Below are 20,310 nucleotides of genomic sequence, written 5' to 3' on the forward strand. Positions count from 1 at the left end.
TTCTTGTCTCATGGGCCATTTTGGCTCTTTCGAGACGTTAATATATCTTTCTTTCTTTCTTTCTTTCTTTCTCTCACGCTTCCGCATACGTGCACTCTCACTGGAAGTGCCTATCTTTCAGAGGCGACTGTCATCCTCTCTCCAATTAGCTTGCCAGGGAACTTTTTACTCTGTTTAGAAGACGTCTTTCACCTTGGCTTAAACTTTTCTACACTTTTCCATGTGGCTAGGTGTATCTAGTTTTTACAGTTTTCAGATTGTTGCCTTCGGGTGTGCATTAGCAGGCTTGACGTTGATAGTCTCCTTTCATTTTTTGGTGTTTGGCCATTAGATGTGAGGCAAAATTCCTCTTTCAAAATTATGTTTTCAGTACAGGCAAACCCACCATAGAACTTAGTCCATTGTTAATCTTTGAGTGTTGATCGTGTGTATATGGGACTATCATAGAAGTAAAGTCTTAATGTTATGGTAATTGTAATACTTTTAATAAACAGGTATATTTACATGGTTAAGAGTGCATGTCATTATTACCCTTTCTCTATTTGATAAAATTTTTTTGTAACCCTTCTCAAACTTATAAATAGGGCTCACATGGGTTCATTGAGGGACCCATTTGGGAAGAGTAGCCTGTGAGAGAGAGAGAGAGAGAGAGAGAGAGAGAGAGAGAGACAGAGATTTATGGAGCAGGTGGTGGTGATTGGAGGAGGTTCTTTTGGAACCGCTATGGCTGTCTTATTGGCAAGAAATAAATCCGAGATGCAAGTCAGCTTACTCTTAAGAGATTCTTCACTATGTGACTCAATAAATAATGACCATATCAATAGGTTTGTATGTCAACTTTCAGCTAGTTTTTCTCTTTAAAATTATGTGTATTCAACCGTACAGATTGAATTGTGTTATAAACCTCTTGCTAGCCTGTGAAATTTTGGCAATGCAGAAAGTATTTTCCAAGACACATCCTACCCGACAATATTGTTGCAACAATACATCCAGAAGAGGCATTTAAGGACTCCGAATATTGCGTTCATGCTGTGCCGGTCCAGGTAAAAACTTAAGAGACGTGCACTTGTGGTTTAACAAGGGATTCAAGCAGTTCTCTGAAAGATAGTTCTTTGCACTTGTTAATTGCATTTACGGGGAGTAATATATAATAAAAGAATTCATACAACGCACATTGCACAACTGTACGCATTGCTTGAGGGAGCTTAATCTTGAATATATTGTCTTTCTCTTTGTCCCTTTAACTCTATCCATATACAGTGTGAGAGAGTGCACATTTATGTATCAGGATAGATGCAGATTCTTCATATGTTCGTCTTGGTGCTGCTTTCATGATCTCAGCACGGATAATGTTAAGATTAGGGACAGAGAAAGATCAAGTAGAGAGGTAAAGAGGAGAGACTTGGATAGATGTTCCCAAAGTAAATTATGATTTGTAGAGGTCGATGGTCAAACGTGCTAGTGGGACATCTTTATGTTATGTCCCCCTAAATCATGCAATCTTATAGATCAACACCAACAAGTACATTACAATTCTCAAGAATTTTCAACATGAAGGTATACATTTTCGTGCAAATTTACAAGCTGATGATTTTACATGCACATGGATCGATGTGCTACATTGTCATGCTAGTATAACCCAGAGTTAACCCATAGACTAGGAAAGCCCAGGGCAATTTGTAGCAACCCATCATGAGCCTGTTTGCATTAACCTGCATGTTCATACAGTTCCATTTGTTTTGCTAGAACCCGTGCATAACCCTCTTTGAATAATAGAGTGTACAATGTGCAATCAAGCAACTGGCACCATTAGTTAGGAGTCTAAACTAGTAGTTCGCTTGTTCGTGGTGAAGAACATGCGTGAGTGTATGTGCGTCTCATGTGTTGTGTTTTTAATTGGGATATTGGGTAAAGATTCAACTGTAGTGACTCGGTACAGTTATCAGTTTCAGGGGGGTTTATTTTTAAAGTTGGAGACAAAAAATTATTAGGCTCATTTGCTGTGGAAAAGTCGCCCAAGGCAAAGCCAACATCTGTGTTTTGATAGCAGCTAGGGCACTCACTCTGTTTGCAGACTTTCAGCCTGTAGGTCTATGTAGAACCAGTTTAAAAGTAATTTCAATGAGGTGCAAACTCCGATCAGTCCAATTGATGCTAGTTTGCATCAAAGCAGCAGCCATTTTCAGCCAACTAGTGCATATGTCTAGCCTCCACAGACCCTCCTGCATCACCCCTAAGAGGTGCCTTGCCGAGGAGCTGCTTGGAGCATGACGAAGGAGTAGATACGAGCTCTCATATGGACAAGAAGATCAGTTTGGACACAGAGCTTTTGGTAGATTTGTGTAGGATTCCACAGCCACACTCTATCCTATGGTACGGGTGTTTGTTCCCATGATCTCATTGTATATCTTTCAGGGGTTTTTGCATATTTCTTGTATATGGACCTTTGGTCGACTTTTATGTAATGCAAAGGGTCGCAAGCCCCACTTTTTGCAAAAAAAAAAGATCAGTTTTGAGGACATGGCTATTCAGTGTTTGGCTCAGTTGCCTTCCCATTACTCTAGCTTCTATTCTTTGCTGGTTACTAGTGGATGGCTGAACACTATTACTTGGGGGAGATTGTCCCAATGGTATTGGACTAGGAGGAGTGGCTCAATGCAAGAGAAATCTAGGCTCGAAACCTTCACAAGTTCCGCCAACAACAAAAAGAAGGAGAAGGGTAAGAAGAAAAGCAACAACAAGAACAAGAATGAAGCTTTGAAAGCTGAGTGGCATTGCAGTAATTGTGGAGAGAGAGGCCATTACTGGCGGAAGTGTCCAAAGCAGGTTCAATAGTCTTCTTCAGCTGCAGTAAAGGCCCTCTCCTGCGACATCAGAGGTTGAGCTTGAGGCATGTTGTTTTGGAATGCACAATGGTTGGAGAGAGGCTGCCAAATAGCTAGCTTCAGTTTTCTTGAGAGCTGCCTTACTCATGCTTCCTATTCTGAAGATTGTGATGGCCAGTCCATTGGGGAGAGGATGCTACAGGGTTTACCTCGAGACATTGGATGAGGCTAGCCTAGCATTGGCTTCTTCGGCTGCAGTAAACGCCCTCTCCCATGACATCCGAGGTTGAGCTTGAGGCATGCTGTTTGGTATGCACAATGGTTGGACAGAGGCTGTTAGATAGCTAGCTTCAGTCTTCTTGGGAGCTGCCTTACATAGTTACCCGGAATGGGAACAGGGAACGGGAACGGGAGGGTCCGGAACGGGACGGGAACGGGGAGGAGGAGGGGGGGGGGGGAACGGGAACGGGGCCGGAATGGTCCACCTAAAGTAAGGCTTGAATTACCTCCATTCAGCTTAGTCCCAAATAAACTCCTAAACAATCCCAAATCTGCCCCCTAACCTGTCCTCAAATTGCACCAAATATGTTCCCCGAACAACCCCAAATCTGTCCTCAAAAGCCCACTTTTCATCCCCCAAATGCCTACTTTTGCCCATTCCGCCCCGCATTTCACCGTTCCGCCTCATGTTCCGCCTCGTTCCCCCCACTCCGGAACACCGTTCCAGTTACATCCCATTCCGGAACGGCGTTCCGTTCCCATCTCCGTTTCGAGAACGGGACTCGTCCGGAACGCCGTTTCGGAACGTTTGGGCTGTGTTCCCCTCGTTTTTTTTTTTTTTTTCCGAGAAATAGATCCTTCTATTAGTTAATGAAAACTGTTCATAGGGCTACATCCACCTCTGCGAGAGAGGGCTACAACAAGCATGATGGGGAGACTCTCCCAATGAAAAAACAGCATATATACAATGAGGCTAAATCAAGAGATGGGAGGAGGGAAGAGCCACACAGGTGGACAGTAGTGCCATCTGAGCACCCCCTGGACTATGGTGTAGAAAGGCCCAGAGCGCCAGAGTCTAAGAAAAGCCTCGCGGCGCTCCCGCATGCGGTCGGAGCTGCCCTATAGTCCCTCAAGCTGTCTTCTGAGAGTATGGATCAGCTCTAGCCAAAAGTCACGAACAGTCTCTACTGGTGGCACAGGACGAGCCTCAAAGATGCGGAAACAGCGGGCCCGCCAGATGAACCAAAGAGCTAGGCCGCTGATGAGCTCCCAACACTCCTCTCTCTCATTGCACCACTCCTGTGGAGTAAGCTCTGTAGCAGGCTGGAGTGTAGGTCACCCCCCCTGTATCACTATCATCCTGCTGGTGGAAGATAGCTCAAACTGAAGTGCTGGGCCCGTGAGGGTGGACCAAGCCGTTGCCCCCAAGTGTACTGTCAAGCCGTGGAGAGGGCAGGCATCAGCCGAAGAACACGTAGCCACACCTGCTGGGCCGAGGGACAGTCCCACAGACAGTGACGCTGACTCTCCACCAACTGGTCACAGGCTGCACATGCCGCCGAGAGACCACTATGCACAAGCTAGCTCCCTACTGCTGTGGCTCTGTGTGCAACCAGCCACTGGAACAAAGTGACGCGCCTCGGCTGTCTGGAGTCCCACAGCCTCTACCAAAAAGCTGCCAAGAACTCGACTGTGAGGCCCTCCTCTTGCCAATGACGTGCTGCAGCGGGGCGGGCCTCTCTCTGTGCTGCAAGTATATGATGTCCAAGCCGAACAGTGTACTAAAAGAAGGGGACTCCTGGGCGGTCTGCAGAAGAGAAGGGGTCCCTCCATAGCCACTCACCAGGATCCCACTGTACTCGTGCCAGTGGACAACACTCCCAAGCCCATAGCCTCCAGTGTCCAGTCTCAAGAGCTGCTGGGTCAGGGTCTATGACGCAAGTCCTCCCACAGATGCCCACAACTCGGATCCTCTGGAAACAGCACTCTGCTACCTGCGGGGCCTCTACTGCAAATCGCTGTAATCGTCCCCCACCCTGAAGCTCGAAGAACAGGGCTGGGACAGTCTCTGAGCAAGCCCTGACTGAAATGAGAACCTCCAGTCGTGTGAAGGCTCCCATCCACCGGGGTGCTACTGGCTCGAGAGGCGTGAGCCACTCAGCTGGAACTGACTCTGAGATGTCCTGACACATGCTCTGCACCCCTCTCATGCCCTGTAGCTGGACAGCCTGCACCTCCTCTGACAAACCTGTGAACTCTAGCCAGTCACCTAGAGAACACGCTGGACTTGCCGCCATGGGACCCCAAGAAACATGAGGCCGACTCTCAACCAAGTGGCCTCTCTGAGTGCTAACCATGGGGTTCCAGACGAGGGGCTGCCGTAGGCGCTCCTCCGTGCACGTCGGCTGTCTCTGCTCTAGGCCACGCCCTAAGAGCTCCCAAGATCGAAGCAAACTCACAGCAAATCTATCCTCCAGTCTCCTGCTCAAACCAACTCGGCGCAACTCTGTAAAGATCCATCTGGTCGAAGGTTGCCAAGGGCCTCCTGATTGAGGCACCCTGGCACGAAGCCTTTGCAACAAGAATTCCTTCCAGGGCTCCTCGCTTGGAAGAAGTCCTCTGACGACAAACTCCCAAGAAGGGCTCTGCTCTGCTGTACAGGATCAATGATCCCAAGCCCTCCCTGAGAACAAGGAAGTGTGATGACTGACCAAGCCACCTTGGCTCGGGCAATCTGAGTATCGCGACCTGACCAAAGGAAGTTCCTGATCAGCCTCTCTACATGGCTGATACAAGAACTCGAGAAGATCCAGCAAGGAGTGATGTACCACATAGTTGCCAACAACACCTGGTTGGCAACTACTACTCTACCAGCCAGCGAAAGTCGTCTTGAGCTCCAATGTAACAGCTTTCTCCTGATGGACAGGAGAAGAGGAGTAATCTGCTGCTCGGGGGACAAGTCCAAACCAACCTGACAACCCAAGTACCGAACTGCAGTCCCTGGAGGAATCCACCTGAAACCCTCTCCTGGCATCCAATCTGGCACAGGAGCACTGCCAACCGAGAAAGCCACTGTCTTTCTCCAGTTGATCAATGGGCCCGATGCACAGCAGAAGGTCTCCAAAGCCTGCTCACATCTGTGTAGATTGGCCTCCTGGCCCTCTAAGTACAAGGCTGAGTCGTCGGCAAACTCAGCGTCCAGAAGCTCATCTCCCCGTATAGGGAGTGCTAAGCCTCTCAGACCAACCTGCTGTGACACCAAAAATCTGCTCATCGCCTCCGCATAGAACAGAAAGAGAAAAGGGGCAAGAGGACAACCCTATCTGACCTATCGTGTGAGCATGAAGCGCTCACCTCTACCTCCTTCCAAAAGCACCTGACTGTGAGCCTGTCTGTACAAAGCTGACACCCCTCTGATCCAAGCATCTGAGAAGCCCATCCTACGTAGCGTGCCCTCTAGAAAGTCCCAGTCAACTCTGTCGTATGCCTTCTCAAAATCGAGAAGAAGAATCACAAGGTCCTCCCCACGGAGCCGTGCAAGGGCAGAAGCCTCCCAAAAAGTGAAGATGTTGTCAAGGATACTGCGTTCCTTGACAAAACCTGTCCGAGTCCCATGTATAGGGCTCTCCAAAAGTGGCTGAATCCTCAAACTCAGAGCCTTGGCAAGAATTTTGTAGGCTGAGTTGAGGATGGTGATGGGGCGCCACTGTCGAATCTCATCCAAGGAGCCACCCTCCTTTGGAATAAGGTAAATCAGGCCCTCACTCATGCTATCCGGCATCACTCCTGTGTGCAGAATGTACTGAAAGGCACTACAAAGATCTGGGCCAAGCAGGTCCCAGTACTCCAAGAAGAAGCTGGGAGTCAGCCCATCCTCACCGGGACAGCTACCACGAGGGAGGGCCCTAAGAGCCGTGTGCAGCTCCTCAAGCTGAAGAGGCATCTCTAGCCTCTGGCGCATCTCCTCAGTAACAAGACAAGGCATCTGTGCCCAAACCTGCTCCTTGCATGCATCCTGTCGCTCTGACTGGGGCTCAGCTGACAGTAACTCACGATAAAAGTCAGTAGCAACTGTACGCATATCCTCGGGCTCACAAGCAACTGACCCATCGGGTCTCCTCAACTGATTGACCTTGGCATGTGAGTGCCGAGGTCCCAGTGTCTCAAAAAAGGCACCTGTAACTCTGTCACCCACCTGAGTCCACTGAGATGCGTGTCGGTGAAAGGCAAACTCATGACGCCTCTCCTGTGTGCAAGCAAGCTCCTGTCGAGCCTGTTGTAACTGCTCCTCCAACCATGGACTGTCTGGATGCTGCTCCTGCATCCTCTGTAGTGAAGCAATGCCTCATCTGAGACGCTGCAGCCCGTCGAGCCAGAGACTCCTGGAGAAAAAAGTGGCTAAGCTGAGCTAGGCCTAAGGCCACTTTGTCTGCAGGTAGAGCCTGGCTGTCCATGCCCTCTGTCCAGAGAGCCTCTACCCTCTCTCTGAGTGCTGAGTCCAACAAGACCCGCTCTGGGATGCGAAGCATCGTGCTCCCACTCCTCTGCCTGTCTGCCACTGTGAGGATCACTGGTGCATGGTCCGAGAAGGAAGTCCCTGCCAGGATGCCCACGGATCCCCCCAGGTCACTGAAGTGGTCACTAGTGTAGAAGCGATCTATCCGCAATAGATTCACTCCTCCCACTTTGCGGTCCGATCTAGAGAAGGCAAGACTCTCAGGAGGCCTCACAAAGCCAGTATGCTGCCATGTATCCGAGACCCTCAAAGTCATACACAACCTCTCCCAAGCTGCTAACTCGACTCCATGCACAGTAGCATGGCTGCCTCCGATCCTGTCAGAAGGGTCCTCCAACATGTTGAAGTCCCCTCCTACACACCAATGGTCAACCTGTGGTAAGGACTCAACAATCTGTGACCAAAACTCTGCACGAGCACTCGCCACATTGGGCGTATAGATGTTCAGGAAGCCCACAAGGCCACCCTGAACCTGCATAGTGATCCATTGAGCCCTGCCTGGCACAATAATCCCTCTGCCCACAATGGCCTGCTGCAATGAGTCCGCAATAGTCATACATACCCCTCCCTGGATGCCTCCAGGTCCAAAAGCAGCTGACCAAAAGGTATCATAACGTCCACGCAAAATCTGACCACATCGCCGAATGCGGCTCTCAGACAAATGGTGCTTTTGAAGCATAAGGAGATCAATCTCTCCTCCCACAAGGCAACGCTGAAGCTCCTGACGCAATCGGCCCCGTTGTCGCTGAAACTGGGGCCCACCTAGGCCCTGCACGTTCCACGAGACGATCCTCATGGGGAACGAGATAGAACAGATGATGCCGCAGCAGCAAGACGGGCTATCTTCGAAGCTGGCTTGGATGGGGAGTAATCCGCATCCGAGCGTCCTCTAGATAGGCGAGACTACAGTGAGTGCTTGGCCCAAGCCCAAGCAGAGCGAGCGGTGCGTAAAGCAACCTCCTCTGTCCAGGAGTCCTCATGAATGTATACATAGCAAGGCAAACACTGCGTATCAGCAAAAAAGTACACCACAATGTGCCTACATCCTGCTGAATCTGGGGGTGTCACCGCAAACTTGGCCAGTGGCCACAAAGTCTGCAGCAAATCTGTAACTCCAAGTTCTCCCATGTGGTGAGAGAACTCAAGAACCTGTGTATGCAACCATCCCACCACTAAGTCGAGGGACCACTCTGTCTCGGTCCTACCACAGAGGGGGAAAGAGAAACCAACTGCTGAGTCCAAGGCCTCTGTCCCCCTAGCGGCGAGGAACAAAGCATGGACCCTGAAGCAGGCTGCCTCGTGGTCTGCTGCGGAATCGCCGAGAAAGCGAGTGAACCCGTAATCGAAGAAATCCCAGCGGCGTCGGAGGTCAATGCTCGTCAGTCCCCGAGGAATAGCTGCAAGGGAAGATGTCTGAATCTGTAGAGGGTGCCGCAAGAAAGGCTGACCCTCTCTCGCTAGGCGACTCGTGGCAAAAGCGCTGCCAAGAGATCTCCTAGCCGCCGGCGAGGGACCAGTCTCCTGAGTCGACTGTGGTACTGAAGCAAGAGGAGGGGGAGAAGGAGCTGGGGGGGGGGGGGGAGGGGAGGAGAAGAGAAGCGGGGTGGGGCGACAGAGGCAGGGGGGCGAGGAGGGGAGTGGACGGGAGCAGAAGGTGGGGGGGATGAGGAGGAGGAGGGGAACTCTGAAGGGGGGGCGGCTGGCGAGGGTGAAGCGGAGGTGGATGTTGGTGTAGGGGGCTCCTCCTGCTCAAGAGGACCAAAGCGGTTCCCCGTGGGAACCCACTGCTGCTGAGTAGGCACCTGAGGGCCACTCTGAGTGCCAGGCTGTCGCTGTGGCCCCTGGCGTCGACGGCCACGGGCCTGCTGCCACCCCTCCTCCGCTGGAGCCTCAAGCTCGGAGGGTGGCTCTGAATCTGTGCGCTGTGCCGCTGGCTGTGGCTGCGGCCCAGCCTTGGCAGGTTGGGGCTGAAGCTGAGGTGCAGGTCGTGGCCTCCTCCGTGGACAGGCCTTCGTTAGGTGGCCCATCTGTCTGCAAATGAAGCACTGGTTCGGGAGACCCGAGTACTCCACACTCTGTCTAAACCAACCCCCACTCACCCGAGGCAGAAGGATGACCTTCAGGAGCGTGTGGGTATCTCTGACCAAAACTCGAACTGAAGGGATGCCGGCCGCCTTGGCAGCTACTGATGCTGCCGTACGAGGTGTCTCCAAGACTGTCCCGATGGCGGAACCAATCCTGGAGAAGAGTGGAAGGTACTCCCTCCGTAAACCCGGAAAGCAGACTGAGATGGGGATGTCTGCCTCCTCTACTAGCACATCCGAAGTCGGGTCAGAACCATGTCGCCACTGTCGAAAGTGGGCGCGTGATGCTCGGATGGCCAGTGGACTCATAGCTATGACCTTGGAGGCCATCTCGGAAGTCTCGAACTCGATCTGGTAGTACCCCCGTTTGAGAATATGGACATCCAGGATCTTGCCCACCTCTGCGAGAAGGCGGGCCTGGAGAAGGTCTCGCAGCTCTCCTCTGCTAGGTCGGGTGCCGAGAACCTTGCAGATGACCGAAGTCGCCTGCAAGTGCTCTACCTCTGCGGCAAGGCTCGCTTGCTCTGTCGGCGAAAGAGCAAGTCGAATGGTGGGCTCAGCGGGGTCGGGCGAGGGGGCTTCAGGCGAGTCCCTCTATGGCGAAGCTGGAGCCTCCATCTGTGTCTACTGCTGTGGCGTAAGAAGAGGATGGCGGGCGGAATCTGCAACTTGACACGCCAGGCATTGCCCCAAAAAAGGAGTCAATGCTGAGAGTACCGATGTGCAAGATGTAACAGTGAGGAGAAAAAAACAGGCGGGTCAAAGGGAGGGGGGGGGGGGGGGGGGGGGGCGGGTGGAGACGGCTACTGCGAGAGCACGAGCAGCAATGGGCGGGGGCAATGGCGGGAGCAGCGCAACAGGGGGGGTCGGCAGCGGATGGCAGGGGCGGCAGTGGCGGGTGGGGCTGCAGCAGCGGCAGTGCCGCGAACTGCCACAACTGGGGAGGGGCAGCGCGCGGACACGCAGGGCAGCGAGGGGGCAGCGAGGGCTGGCGGGGGGGGCAGAGAGAGGGCAGGCGGGCAGCGATGGGGGGGGGGGGGAAGGGCAGGGGATACAGCAGCAGCGAGCGTACAGTTGTGTTCCCCCCGTTCCCTGTTACACTGCTGCCTTACTCATGCCACCTATTCCGAAGATTGTGATGGTTGCTCCATTGGGGAGAGGATGCTACACTTGAGACATTGGATGAGGACAGAGAGAGAGAGAGAAGAAGAAGAAGAAGAGGAAGAGAATTTTAACGTTGTGGGAAACTATCCACACACACACACACACACACACACACACACACACACACACACACACAGAGAGAGAGAGAGAGAGAGAGAGAGAGAGAGAGAGAGAGAGAGAGAGAGAGAGAGAGAGAGAGAGAGAGAGAGAGAGAGAGAGAGAGAGAGAGAGAGAGAGAGATTACGCGAACCCTAACAAAACCTTAATATTCTCTTGTCGAAACCCTAACCCTAACCCTCTAGCACTGCCTCCTCTACCCTTGCAGCCTTGTCCCACCTTGTGCAACACTACTACTCCATTGGCCCTACCATCGCGCTGCCCTAACCTTCTTGCGCGCTACCTCTGCGCTACCTAAGCCTTTTCAGGCCTCGCCGCCCTTCCCAGCCCCTCCCCTATCCTGTCCCGCCCACCTTTGGCCTGCCCCGTCTAGCCTTGCCCTTCCTCTACCTTGTCTTGCCCGCCTTTGGCCTCGCCCCACCTCTCCCTATCCTGCCCCAGCCCCTCCCCTATCCTGTCCTGCCCACCTTTGGCCTGCCCCGTCTAGCCTTGCCCTTCCTCTACCTTGCCCTACCCGCCTTTCGCCTTGCCTTGCCTCTCCCTTGCCCTGGTCGCCACTCCCCAACCTTGCACCTCCCCCTCCCCCTCCGCGGTATCGATGCCGCGGTGACCCGTAAAAGGTGGACAATGGCACTCTGTCAAGACCTTTTCCCTCAAAGGCTGTGTAACACACACACCATCATTTTCTTCATCAGGTAGCCATCCCGTATGGAATACCCTAGAACTGTCTCCCCATACTGTATCCAAGTAAAAATGTCCGCAAAGTCAGGATCTGTGGCGTACTGGTCAACCATATCCTCGGAGCTTTTGTGATGAATCGCGGAAATAGCCAAGACTAGGGGCTTTCGAGACAATCCATCTGCCACTAAATTTTTCTGTCCCTGAACATGGACAATCCTGGAAGTGAAACTGTGACAAGATGTTAGCCCATCACATCTGCTTTTCCGAAAGCTGCTTCTGTTACAAGAAGCAGCGTAGACTCTGATGATCTGTAAAAATTGTGAAACCGGCTCCGAGTTAATAGTGTCACCACTGTGTAAGAGCATGGATCACTGCCAATGGCTCCTTCTCATAAACCTGTGCTACTAATTTTGGCCGTAAGAACATGCTGCTTTCATAAGAAATTACATGGCCTTCTTGCATCAAGACCGCTCCCAGACGACGATCACAAGCATCACTATAAACTTCAAACGGCTTTTGCAAATCTAGCAAAGCCAACACTGGTCAGTAGTCAATTTTTCTTTAAGTGTCTGAAAAGCAGTCACCTCTGTCGGTCCCCACGAGAAAGGGACTCCTTTCTGAGTCAATAAGTGCAAAGGTGAAGCTATCTCTGCAAACTTCCGAATGAACCACCGATAATAAGAGCACAAACCCAAAAAGCTTCGAACTTCACAAACATTCTTTAGGTCAGGCAGATTGTGGAGTCTCAATTTTGACCGGATCCATCTGTACTCCTTCTGCTAAGACGATGTGTCCCAAGAAATGTATCTCCAATAAGAAAAACTCGCTCTTTTTGGCATTGATAACTAATCTATGCTTACGCAATTCTTGAAAGACATGTAGCAGATGGTGTCAGTGGTCTGTTTCATTCTTGTAGAAAACTATAATGTCATCAAAGAAGGTGCCGCAAAAGACCGATACTCTCGGAAAATCCTATCTGTCATTCAATTGAAAGTTGCTGGAGCATTTGTAAGTTCAAAAGGCATTACCAAAAATTCATATAAACCAAAGCTTGTCCGAAAGGCTGTCTTGTAGACATCTCTCGGAGCGATTCTGATATGATGATATCCGCTTTTCAAATCAATCTTGTTGAAACAAGTGGATCCCTGAAGTCTGTCAAGAATATCATGGATCCTTGGAATCGGGAATCTGTTCTTGATGGTAGTTTTATTGAGAGCTCTATAATCAATGCACATTCTCCAAGATCCGTCTTTCTTTAACACTAGCAAAATAGGAGAACAGTAAGGTGATGTACTAGGTTGGATGAGACCCTTTTCTAGAAGTTCTTTCACTTGGTTCATGATTTCTTCATTCTGGGCTCTGCTAACTCAATAAGGTGTCCGGTTCGGTGGTGTGCTTCCAGGAATCAAGTCAATGGTGTGGTCCTCAAGACGAGGTAGAGGTAACTCGCCTTGTAGGCCTTCAGAGAAACAATCAGCATGTGTGTGCAGAAATTCTTGTTGTTCTTTATCCAATTCAGACATATTGGTTCTTTGTTCATCATTCAATTCTTTCAAGTAGATTGAGTAAACAAAAAGATTGGATTTCAGTAATTTTGGAAATGGTCGAAGCCGATACAATAGGGACGGACTCCCTCTTCAATTTTACATCAAGTACAATTTTCTTGCCCTTCTCATTCGTCAAGGTCGCTTTCTTGGCCCGATAGTCAACCACAGCGTTGTTCTTGTGGTACAAAGGGATTCCTAGGAGGACGTCACACCCTTCCAAAGGCATGATGTAAAAGTCCTCGTGCCCTAAATACCCGTGACAATGCAAACAAAATTTGCTAATGATAGGTGTAATGGAAACATCCCGTCCGGGCGCCGCTAGAATTGCCTCCGCCAGTGGCCCCATCCTGTCGGGCATAATTCCAAGTCGAGCCGCCGATTCAGGTGAAATGAAGTTGGCCTTGGCTCCCTTCCTGATCCCTTACTTTGCCCCATGCGCGGCAAAGTTCTGTGCGTTCATCCATCTGACTCGGGTCGGTCCATATACAATCTAGTACCAGTCCTGCTTTCATCTTGCCTTTTCTGCCACGTTCTTCTGCTGCTCTGAAGCTCTCTATCCTATCTTCTGATTGTCCTCGCTGTGCCTTTTTGGGGCACTTTGCGGAGATATGTCCCTGTTCCCCGCAACCAAAACACTTCCCCTCTTTGAGATAGTCTGCTCTTTGTTCCTCAGTCAATCAGGGTCGTGCATCCTTCTTTTTCTGGAACTTCTTCTTCTTTCTATTGTCATTTGTCGAGTTCTGTCCGGTCCTTGGTGTTGAAACTTCATCAGTGGGGTAGGTCAGGTTACCCAAATGTATCGAGAATCCCCGCTTAGCATGTCCCATCAGTTGTTGTATAGAATTGAACTTCTGCTCAAGGCAGTAATCTCGAATCTCTTTAGGAAGTCCACAGCAAAAGCAGTAGGCTCAAAAGCAGCCAGCGCTATTTGCGGAAATCCGTACAATTTGTCAATGCAACATTCTGCCACGTCAGCGCGATTTGCGACATCCGTACAGCCAGCAGCCAATCCGTTTTTACTGTCCTAGTGTCCCTAGGGCCCCGTCGGATGGAACCCTATAAGTTGGAACACTTATAAGGTCATGCCATGTCATCAATTTGTGACACTGGCAAAGGCCAACACTCGTCCTGTAGTCAACTTTTTTTTGAGAGTCTGAAAGGCTGCAATCTTTGTCGGCGGGCCCTATGTAAAAGGAACCCTTTTCTATGTCAATACATGCAAAGGAGAAGCTATCTTTGCAAATTTTCGAATGAACCGCCGATAATATGAGCACAAGCTAAGAAAGCTTCGAGCCTCATAAACATTTCTCAATTTTGGCCGTGTCCATCTTTACCACTTCTGCTGAGACGATGTGTCCCAAGAAATGTATCTCAGGCAAGAAAAATTCACTCTTTTTTGCATTCATAACCAATTTATGCTTCCGTAGTACCTGGAAAACTTGTAACAGGTGGTGTTTGTTTTCTGCTTTATTCTTGGAGAAGACGATAATGTCATCAAAGAAAGTGCACGCAAACGATTGGTACTCTCTGAAAATCCTATCCATCATACGGTTGAATGTTCTGGAGCATTCGCAAGGCCAAATGGCATCACGAAATATTCGTACAAACCAAAACTCGTCCTTAATGCTGTCTTGTAGATGTCTCCAGGAGCAATTCGGATCTGATGATACCCACTCTTTAGATCAATTCTACTGAAACAAGAGGACCCTTGAAGTCTGTCGAGAATATCATCAATCCTTGGGACAGGGAATCTATTCTTGATGGTGATTTTATTGAGAGCCCTATAGTCAGTGCACATTCTCCAAGATCCATCTTTCTTTAGTACTAGCAATACCGGTGAACAGAAAGGTGACAGTGTACTACCGGGAATCAAATCAATCGTACGGTCTTCAAGGCGTGGAGGTGGTAGGCCTTCAGAGAAACAGTCAGCCTGCGCATGTAGAAATTCTTGCCAGTCCTTTTCTACATCAACATATTTGATCTTTGTTCGTCATTCAATTCTTTCAAGAAAATCAAGTAAACAAAAAGACTGGATTTCATTAATGTGGAAACGATCGAAGCCGATACAAGTGGGACGGACTCGCTCTTCAACTTTACATCAAGTACAATCTCGGCCCTTCTCATTCTTCAAAGTCGCTTTCCTTGCACTATAATCGACCACAATGTTGTTCTTGTGGAACCAAGGGATTCCTAGGAGAACATCACACCCTTCCAGAGGCATGATATAAAAGTCCTTGTGCCCTAGATACCCCTGACGATTCAAACGAAGTTTGCCAATGACAAGTGTAATGGCAACATCCCGTCTGGGTGCCACTAGAACAGCCTCTACGTGTGGCCCCATTCCTCGGGTGTAATTCCAAGTCGAGCCGCCAATTCGGGTGAAATAAAGTTGGCCTTGGCTCCTCCGTCAAAGAAGATGAGGGGTTTTTGGTCTCGCACTTTGCCCCATGCGTGGCAAAGTTCAGTTTTTCATCCATTTGATCAGGGTCGGTCCCCACACAATCTAGTACTAGTCCTGCTTTCATCTTTCCTTTTCTCCCACGCTCCTTTGTTGCTTTGGAACTCTCTGGCCTATCTTTTGATTGTCCTTTGGGTGCCTTTTTGGGGCACCGTGCTGATATATGTCCGTGTTCCCCACATTCAAAGCAGTACCCCGTTTTGAATGTCAAGTGCAGCGGAATTGAAATGGTGAAGATCTAGTTTTACACTTCCAAAAATCCTTCGACTTCTTTCTTGGCGTTAGTGAATGCTTTGTGCTTCAACGAATGTTCCTTTTACTTTTCCTTGAAGAGAGGGGTTGAGAGAATGCAATAGAGATGTGTAGAGGGAGAGAGAAAGAGAAAGAGAGAGAAGAAGAGAGCGACACCTGATGGGGTCCATCCAACCCTCTCAAGGGCCCCCCACACTGCACTGATGTGGTATTTGCTTTAGATTGCGTAAATGGGACGTATACACAATGCAATACCTCAATGCAGACTCTACTGACTCGATGACGACAAATCACTGAGGTAACTCCGCAGGAAGAGGCATCTCCTGGGCTGATTTGATGCACCTTGGATCCTTCTCGATGTGGGATTGCGGATGGCCGCCAAAGGGCTGGTTTGCACTCCCGATGTGAGAGGAATGAAGGGCTGAAAACACAGATCTCGATGATGCCAATGATGGACAGCAATGGAGCACTCGATGCTGGTGAGGGAATGGCCGAGGGGAGGCTCAAAGGGCTGCCAAAATACCGGACCGCAACGGGGAACGCGTGCAGGCCGCTTTCGAGAAGTTCCGTCGCAAGAGGATGGGCTGAAAACTGAAACGCTGGCCTGATCTACTGCTAAGGCTGAAATCTGCTAATGCCAGGCTGAGCTGCTGCCAGGGCAGAAAATTTCTAATGCGAGGCTGAATTTTGAAACGCTTGGCCTGAGGGCTGAATTGCAGAAACGCTAGTTGAGGGCTGATTGCAGAAAACGCTGGCTGCCTCTGCTTTCTTCACTTAGGGCTTCCTTAATCTGCTTCTAGCGCTAGCTCCCTTGGTTTCCTTTACAGGTGAAAGATAAGCCTTATAAATTTTATTAGGCTTGGGTAGGGCAACTGTCCACCAAACTTTCCAACAAATAAATCAATAATCAATAAATTGATTTATTTAAAATTGGGCCGGGGTATCTGAACTGGGTGAAATTGTCGCACATCTCACCATCCGAGAATCAGGTCGACGCGGGGAATGGCTCGACGGATTCCTCTAACCTGGAGCTACATGCTCGTCATCCGAGATGCCCACCGCAGTGTTATAACATCTGTCAAAACGTGTATACAAACCATTTATGCAAGAGGGTTCCAAAACTGGAAAACCTAATCCAATGGACTTGTGCGGACATGCAGGTCTTGCGAACAGGCTCACAAAAATTGCCGGTGCTAATCCTCGTAGGATTCTAGACACCCCTATCTAGGAAGAAGGGGAAAATTGGCTTTGGAAGTTGATGAAGCATGTCCACGTGGCACACAGAGCCATGTCACGTGACATTGGAGTACTCGGATTTCTGTTCCTCTGTCAGTGAGGGACGTGTATCTTTCTTTTTCTGAAACTTCCCTCTTCTTCTGCTACCATTATTCGTCTGGTCCTAGTTGTCAAAGGTTGATCAATTGGATACGTAAGAGTAACCGAATGCATAGCAAACCCTTGCTTAGCATGCCCCATTAGTTGTTGTATGCACTCGGACTTCTTCAGTAAGCAGTAATCTCGTATCTCTTTGGGTAGACCACAACAAAATCGCTCGATCTGTTCCTTAAAAGTAATCTTTTTAAATGAAGAGGTTGGTAAAAAGGTATCCCAAAATCTCTGATAATAAGTATCCAAAGTATCTTCCTTGATCATTCGAAGGTGATTGTAAGCGGTGATCACATCACGTTTGTACTCCTGAGTGAGCCAAGAGGAAGTGAAAAAGGCGCTTGAATTGCAGCCACTTTGTCAGTGCTTCCTTTCGTAGCAAGAGAGTGGACTACCTTGTTTGTGTGTTTCCTTTCAAATAGGATGCTGCCCTTCGAACCTTGGAGTGCTCTGAATAGCGCCCTCTTGAATAAGCTATGTCGAATTGTTGAATAAAAGAGAGCCTTGTGGGTATCTAGGAAGCCTGAAAAAGTATCAAACTTAAGTGCTTGTCCACCCTCCTTGAAATCTTTGGTTTTCTTGCTCTCATCCTCGAGAAAGTCATATTGGTTGGCTCTGTACAAATGCTTCCTCTTAGAATAAAACATCGGTTCATTGGAGTCCAAACTCTCAAAAGAAAATGAGGTCTTCTCCGAGCTATCTAAATATTTCCGAGATCTTTTGTGGGATCTGCTTTTCTTGGCCTTCTTCTTGTTCTTTCCGTGTCTTTGGATCTTTCGCCATTTCTTACCCTTTCTGTGCTCATCAATGGAATTAGAAGAGGATGAGGACACACTAGACACACCCTCGAGGCGTACACGCTTCTTTGTTTTTTGTGCATTTGCAAAATTAGACTTGTGACCCAAGTAGCTAGGGTAGCCTGTTGATCGACTGTGTTCCCTTGAATGCTTCTTGGTCTTCAAGTGTCGGTTGACTCCTCTGTCGACTATGTTGTCAAGTTCATCTGCTGTGTACATCCGCGGAACAGGGGCTTTTTTCAAAGCTGACTTCAAAGGTGAATTGATGATCATACACCATCAAGAATGCATTTCGTCCAATCGGATGACTGATAAAAAATTTTGCATATTGAGGATCTTTAGAATACTGGAGCATCCGCCGAGCACAGGCATCAACCTGTTGTTGATGCTGCATCTCCATTCGTTCATACTCCGTGGCTGGGGTGGCCCGTACTCTTCTTCTGAATCTTCGTCGTCCGTTTGAATCTTCTGTATTTTCTCTTGACGCGGAGTTGTCAGGTGGGTTGTTTAGATCCTTGCGGGATTTGTCGATTGAATCCATGTGTGTTGCGATAGAATGGATCAGATTCTCTTGGGGAGGAAAATCAATTGAGCTCTAATACTAATGTAACATACTTGGACACCCTAAGTCGGAAATTTTGCACGACACACATGAGAATCACTTAATAAACTTAATCACAATTTAATGAGAGACGACACGGCCCGGCGTAGTTCCGTGCCCAGAGGTATTGGCCCCAAACTCTTGCGCCCCTTTCACTATTTGTTTTTATATTAGTGCTTGATCAAGTACAAAGTCAGAGGTTCTTCTCTGCTCAATGCTCCCAGCAAAACTGAGGGAAGAGAACCCCTAGGTGATGGGACGGGACCCCCATAAGTTTGGACAGCTTATAAAATTGCCACGGGTATAAATTGGCACATGCCACGTCATCATTTTGTGACAAAATGACTCCGAATTTCTCCCAATTTTGTAGGTTTGATCCTTGATACTCAAACGTTTTATCCACACCAAAATTCTATTTTTGACTACTTCTAAGGTGATTTGCACATTTCCAAGCTTCGTAGGATCACCTGCCTTGAAGATAGGCACAATAGTAGACAGTCTCCAAGTCTCAGGTAGACCCTTACACATGACACGATTGAACAAAACTACAAGAACGCATGCCGCATATCTCTAGCATGTATAAAGTGCTTTGCGACTAGATCATCATGATCATATGCCCTCCTGGTCCTCATTCTGTCAATGGCCGTCTTTACCATCTCAGTGGTAAAGAAGGTACTCATAGATGGGCATGGCACAGGAGGACCTGGAAGGGGTGTTTGTCTAGGGACTGTACATAAGGATGCTCCATACTGACCCCACACATCAGGAGAACTAATAATTGGGGGAGAGGAGTGCTCATGAAAGAAACGTCGTGCCTCTCCCAACTCTCTACTCAAGAACAACTAGTATAAGTCTCGCTCCATTTGAGCTAGGAACGCTTGCTTCTTTTGTTGCACAAGGCACGGAAAGGCTATCCGAGATTGTCTGTGATCGATGACCCCTAGGAGAAGATCCTTTGAAGTTGTGCTCTCATCTCTCTACACTCCTCGTCATACCAACTTTTGTGAGGCATTCTCCTAGAACGAAGTCTCTGATCAGGTTGAGTGTGTGGGTATGCCTCTGCTGCTGCACCATGCAATGCCTCAGTCCTCAAGTGAGAGTCCTGGCCTGGTTGCTATACATAAATGACTATAGATCTCCTCTCTATAAATAGAGTGAATCTTTGGTGTAAATGTATCGCGGGTATGTGTCCTCCCTCTTGACACCTGGGTTGTACTGTACTAAAAGGAGAGAGTAATTGTAGAGAGCATGACCCACTGCTGCACCAAACGGGCCACTCTAGGAAAATGTTGTAGGCCATTAAGCATGGTGAGACCTTGTGTAGTCGCCATCTCCGTGAGATGTCTCCCATACTCTGTCTACTCTGTGTCCCTATGAATGTTTACCAAGCCCCAAACCTCCTACATCCAGCTCTCTAAGCATCTCCACTGAAGTGTCATAGAAGACTGTCTGAGCATTGCCCGTCCGGGCCTTGAAGTCGCTTACGAGGATTATGTCACCCTCCCTGGAAAACTCCCAAATGTCATCGTCTAGGACAGAGAAAGGTGACTACCCTTTATGCCCATCATAGACTGATGTACTTGGGGAAAGTAGCATATGGCAATATATAAAAAATCGGTCTGTGTCGGCCCTTAGCCTCACCCACATGTATCCAGCATGATCATCTCATCGTACAATGTGTAGAAGTGGCTGTAGCTCCTCTCTGAATAATAGTGCTGCTCCCCCCAATCCTCTGCTCCCATGCTGTCGGGCAAGCTGTCTCCCATCTATATCCCGTCACATGTGGCATCATTTGTCCAGGGGCATGATGAGTCTTTGAGAAGAATATATTGTCCCTGTCCCAAAAGCTATCCTCAAAGGCACCCACATCCATCCATCATGA

General features: G+C 49.1%; 1 protein-coding gene across 2 annotated transcripts in view; it reads left to right on the forward strand.

Moving 5' to 3' along the window:
* GLY1 (NAD-dependent glycerol-3-phosphate dehydrogenase family protein) overlaps window positions 1-20,310 on the forward strand; it is an 85,915-nt gene that overhangs the window by 31,000 nt on the left and 34,605 nt on the right. For both annotated transcript variants that reach the window (XM_086516316.1, XM_086516315.1), the window contains exons 2-3: window positions 688-824; window positions 938-1,043. In XM_086516316.1, coding sequence (XP_086372442.1) covers window positions 688-824; window positions 938-1,043 — 243 coding nt within the window. The remainder of the gene's footprint in view (window positions 1-687; window positions 825-937; window positions 1,044-20,310) is intronic.

This window comes from Adiantum capillus-veneris, chromosome 7 (assembly GCF_014529385.1).
Source record: "Adiantum capillus-veneris isolate H3 chromosome 7, ASM1452938v2, whole genome shotgun sequence".
Taxonomy (NCBI): Eukaryota; Viridiplantae; Streptophyta; class Polypodiopsida; order Polypodiales; family Pteridaceae; genus Adiantum; species Adiantum capillus-veneris.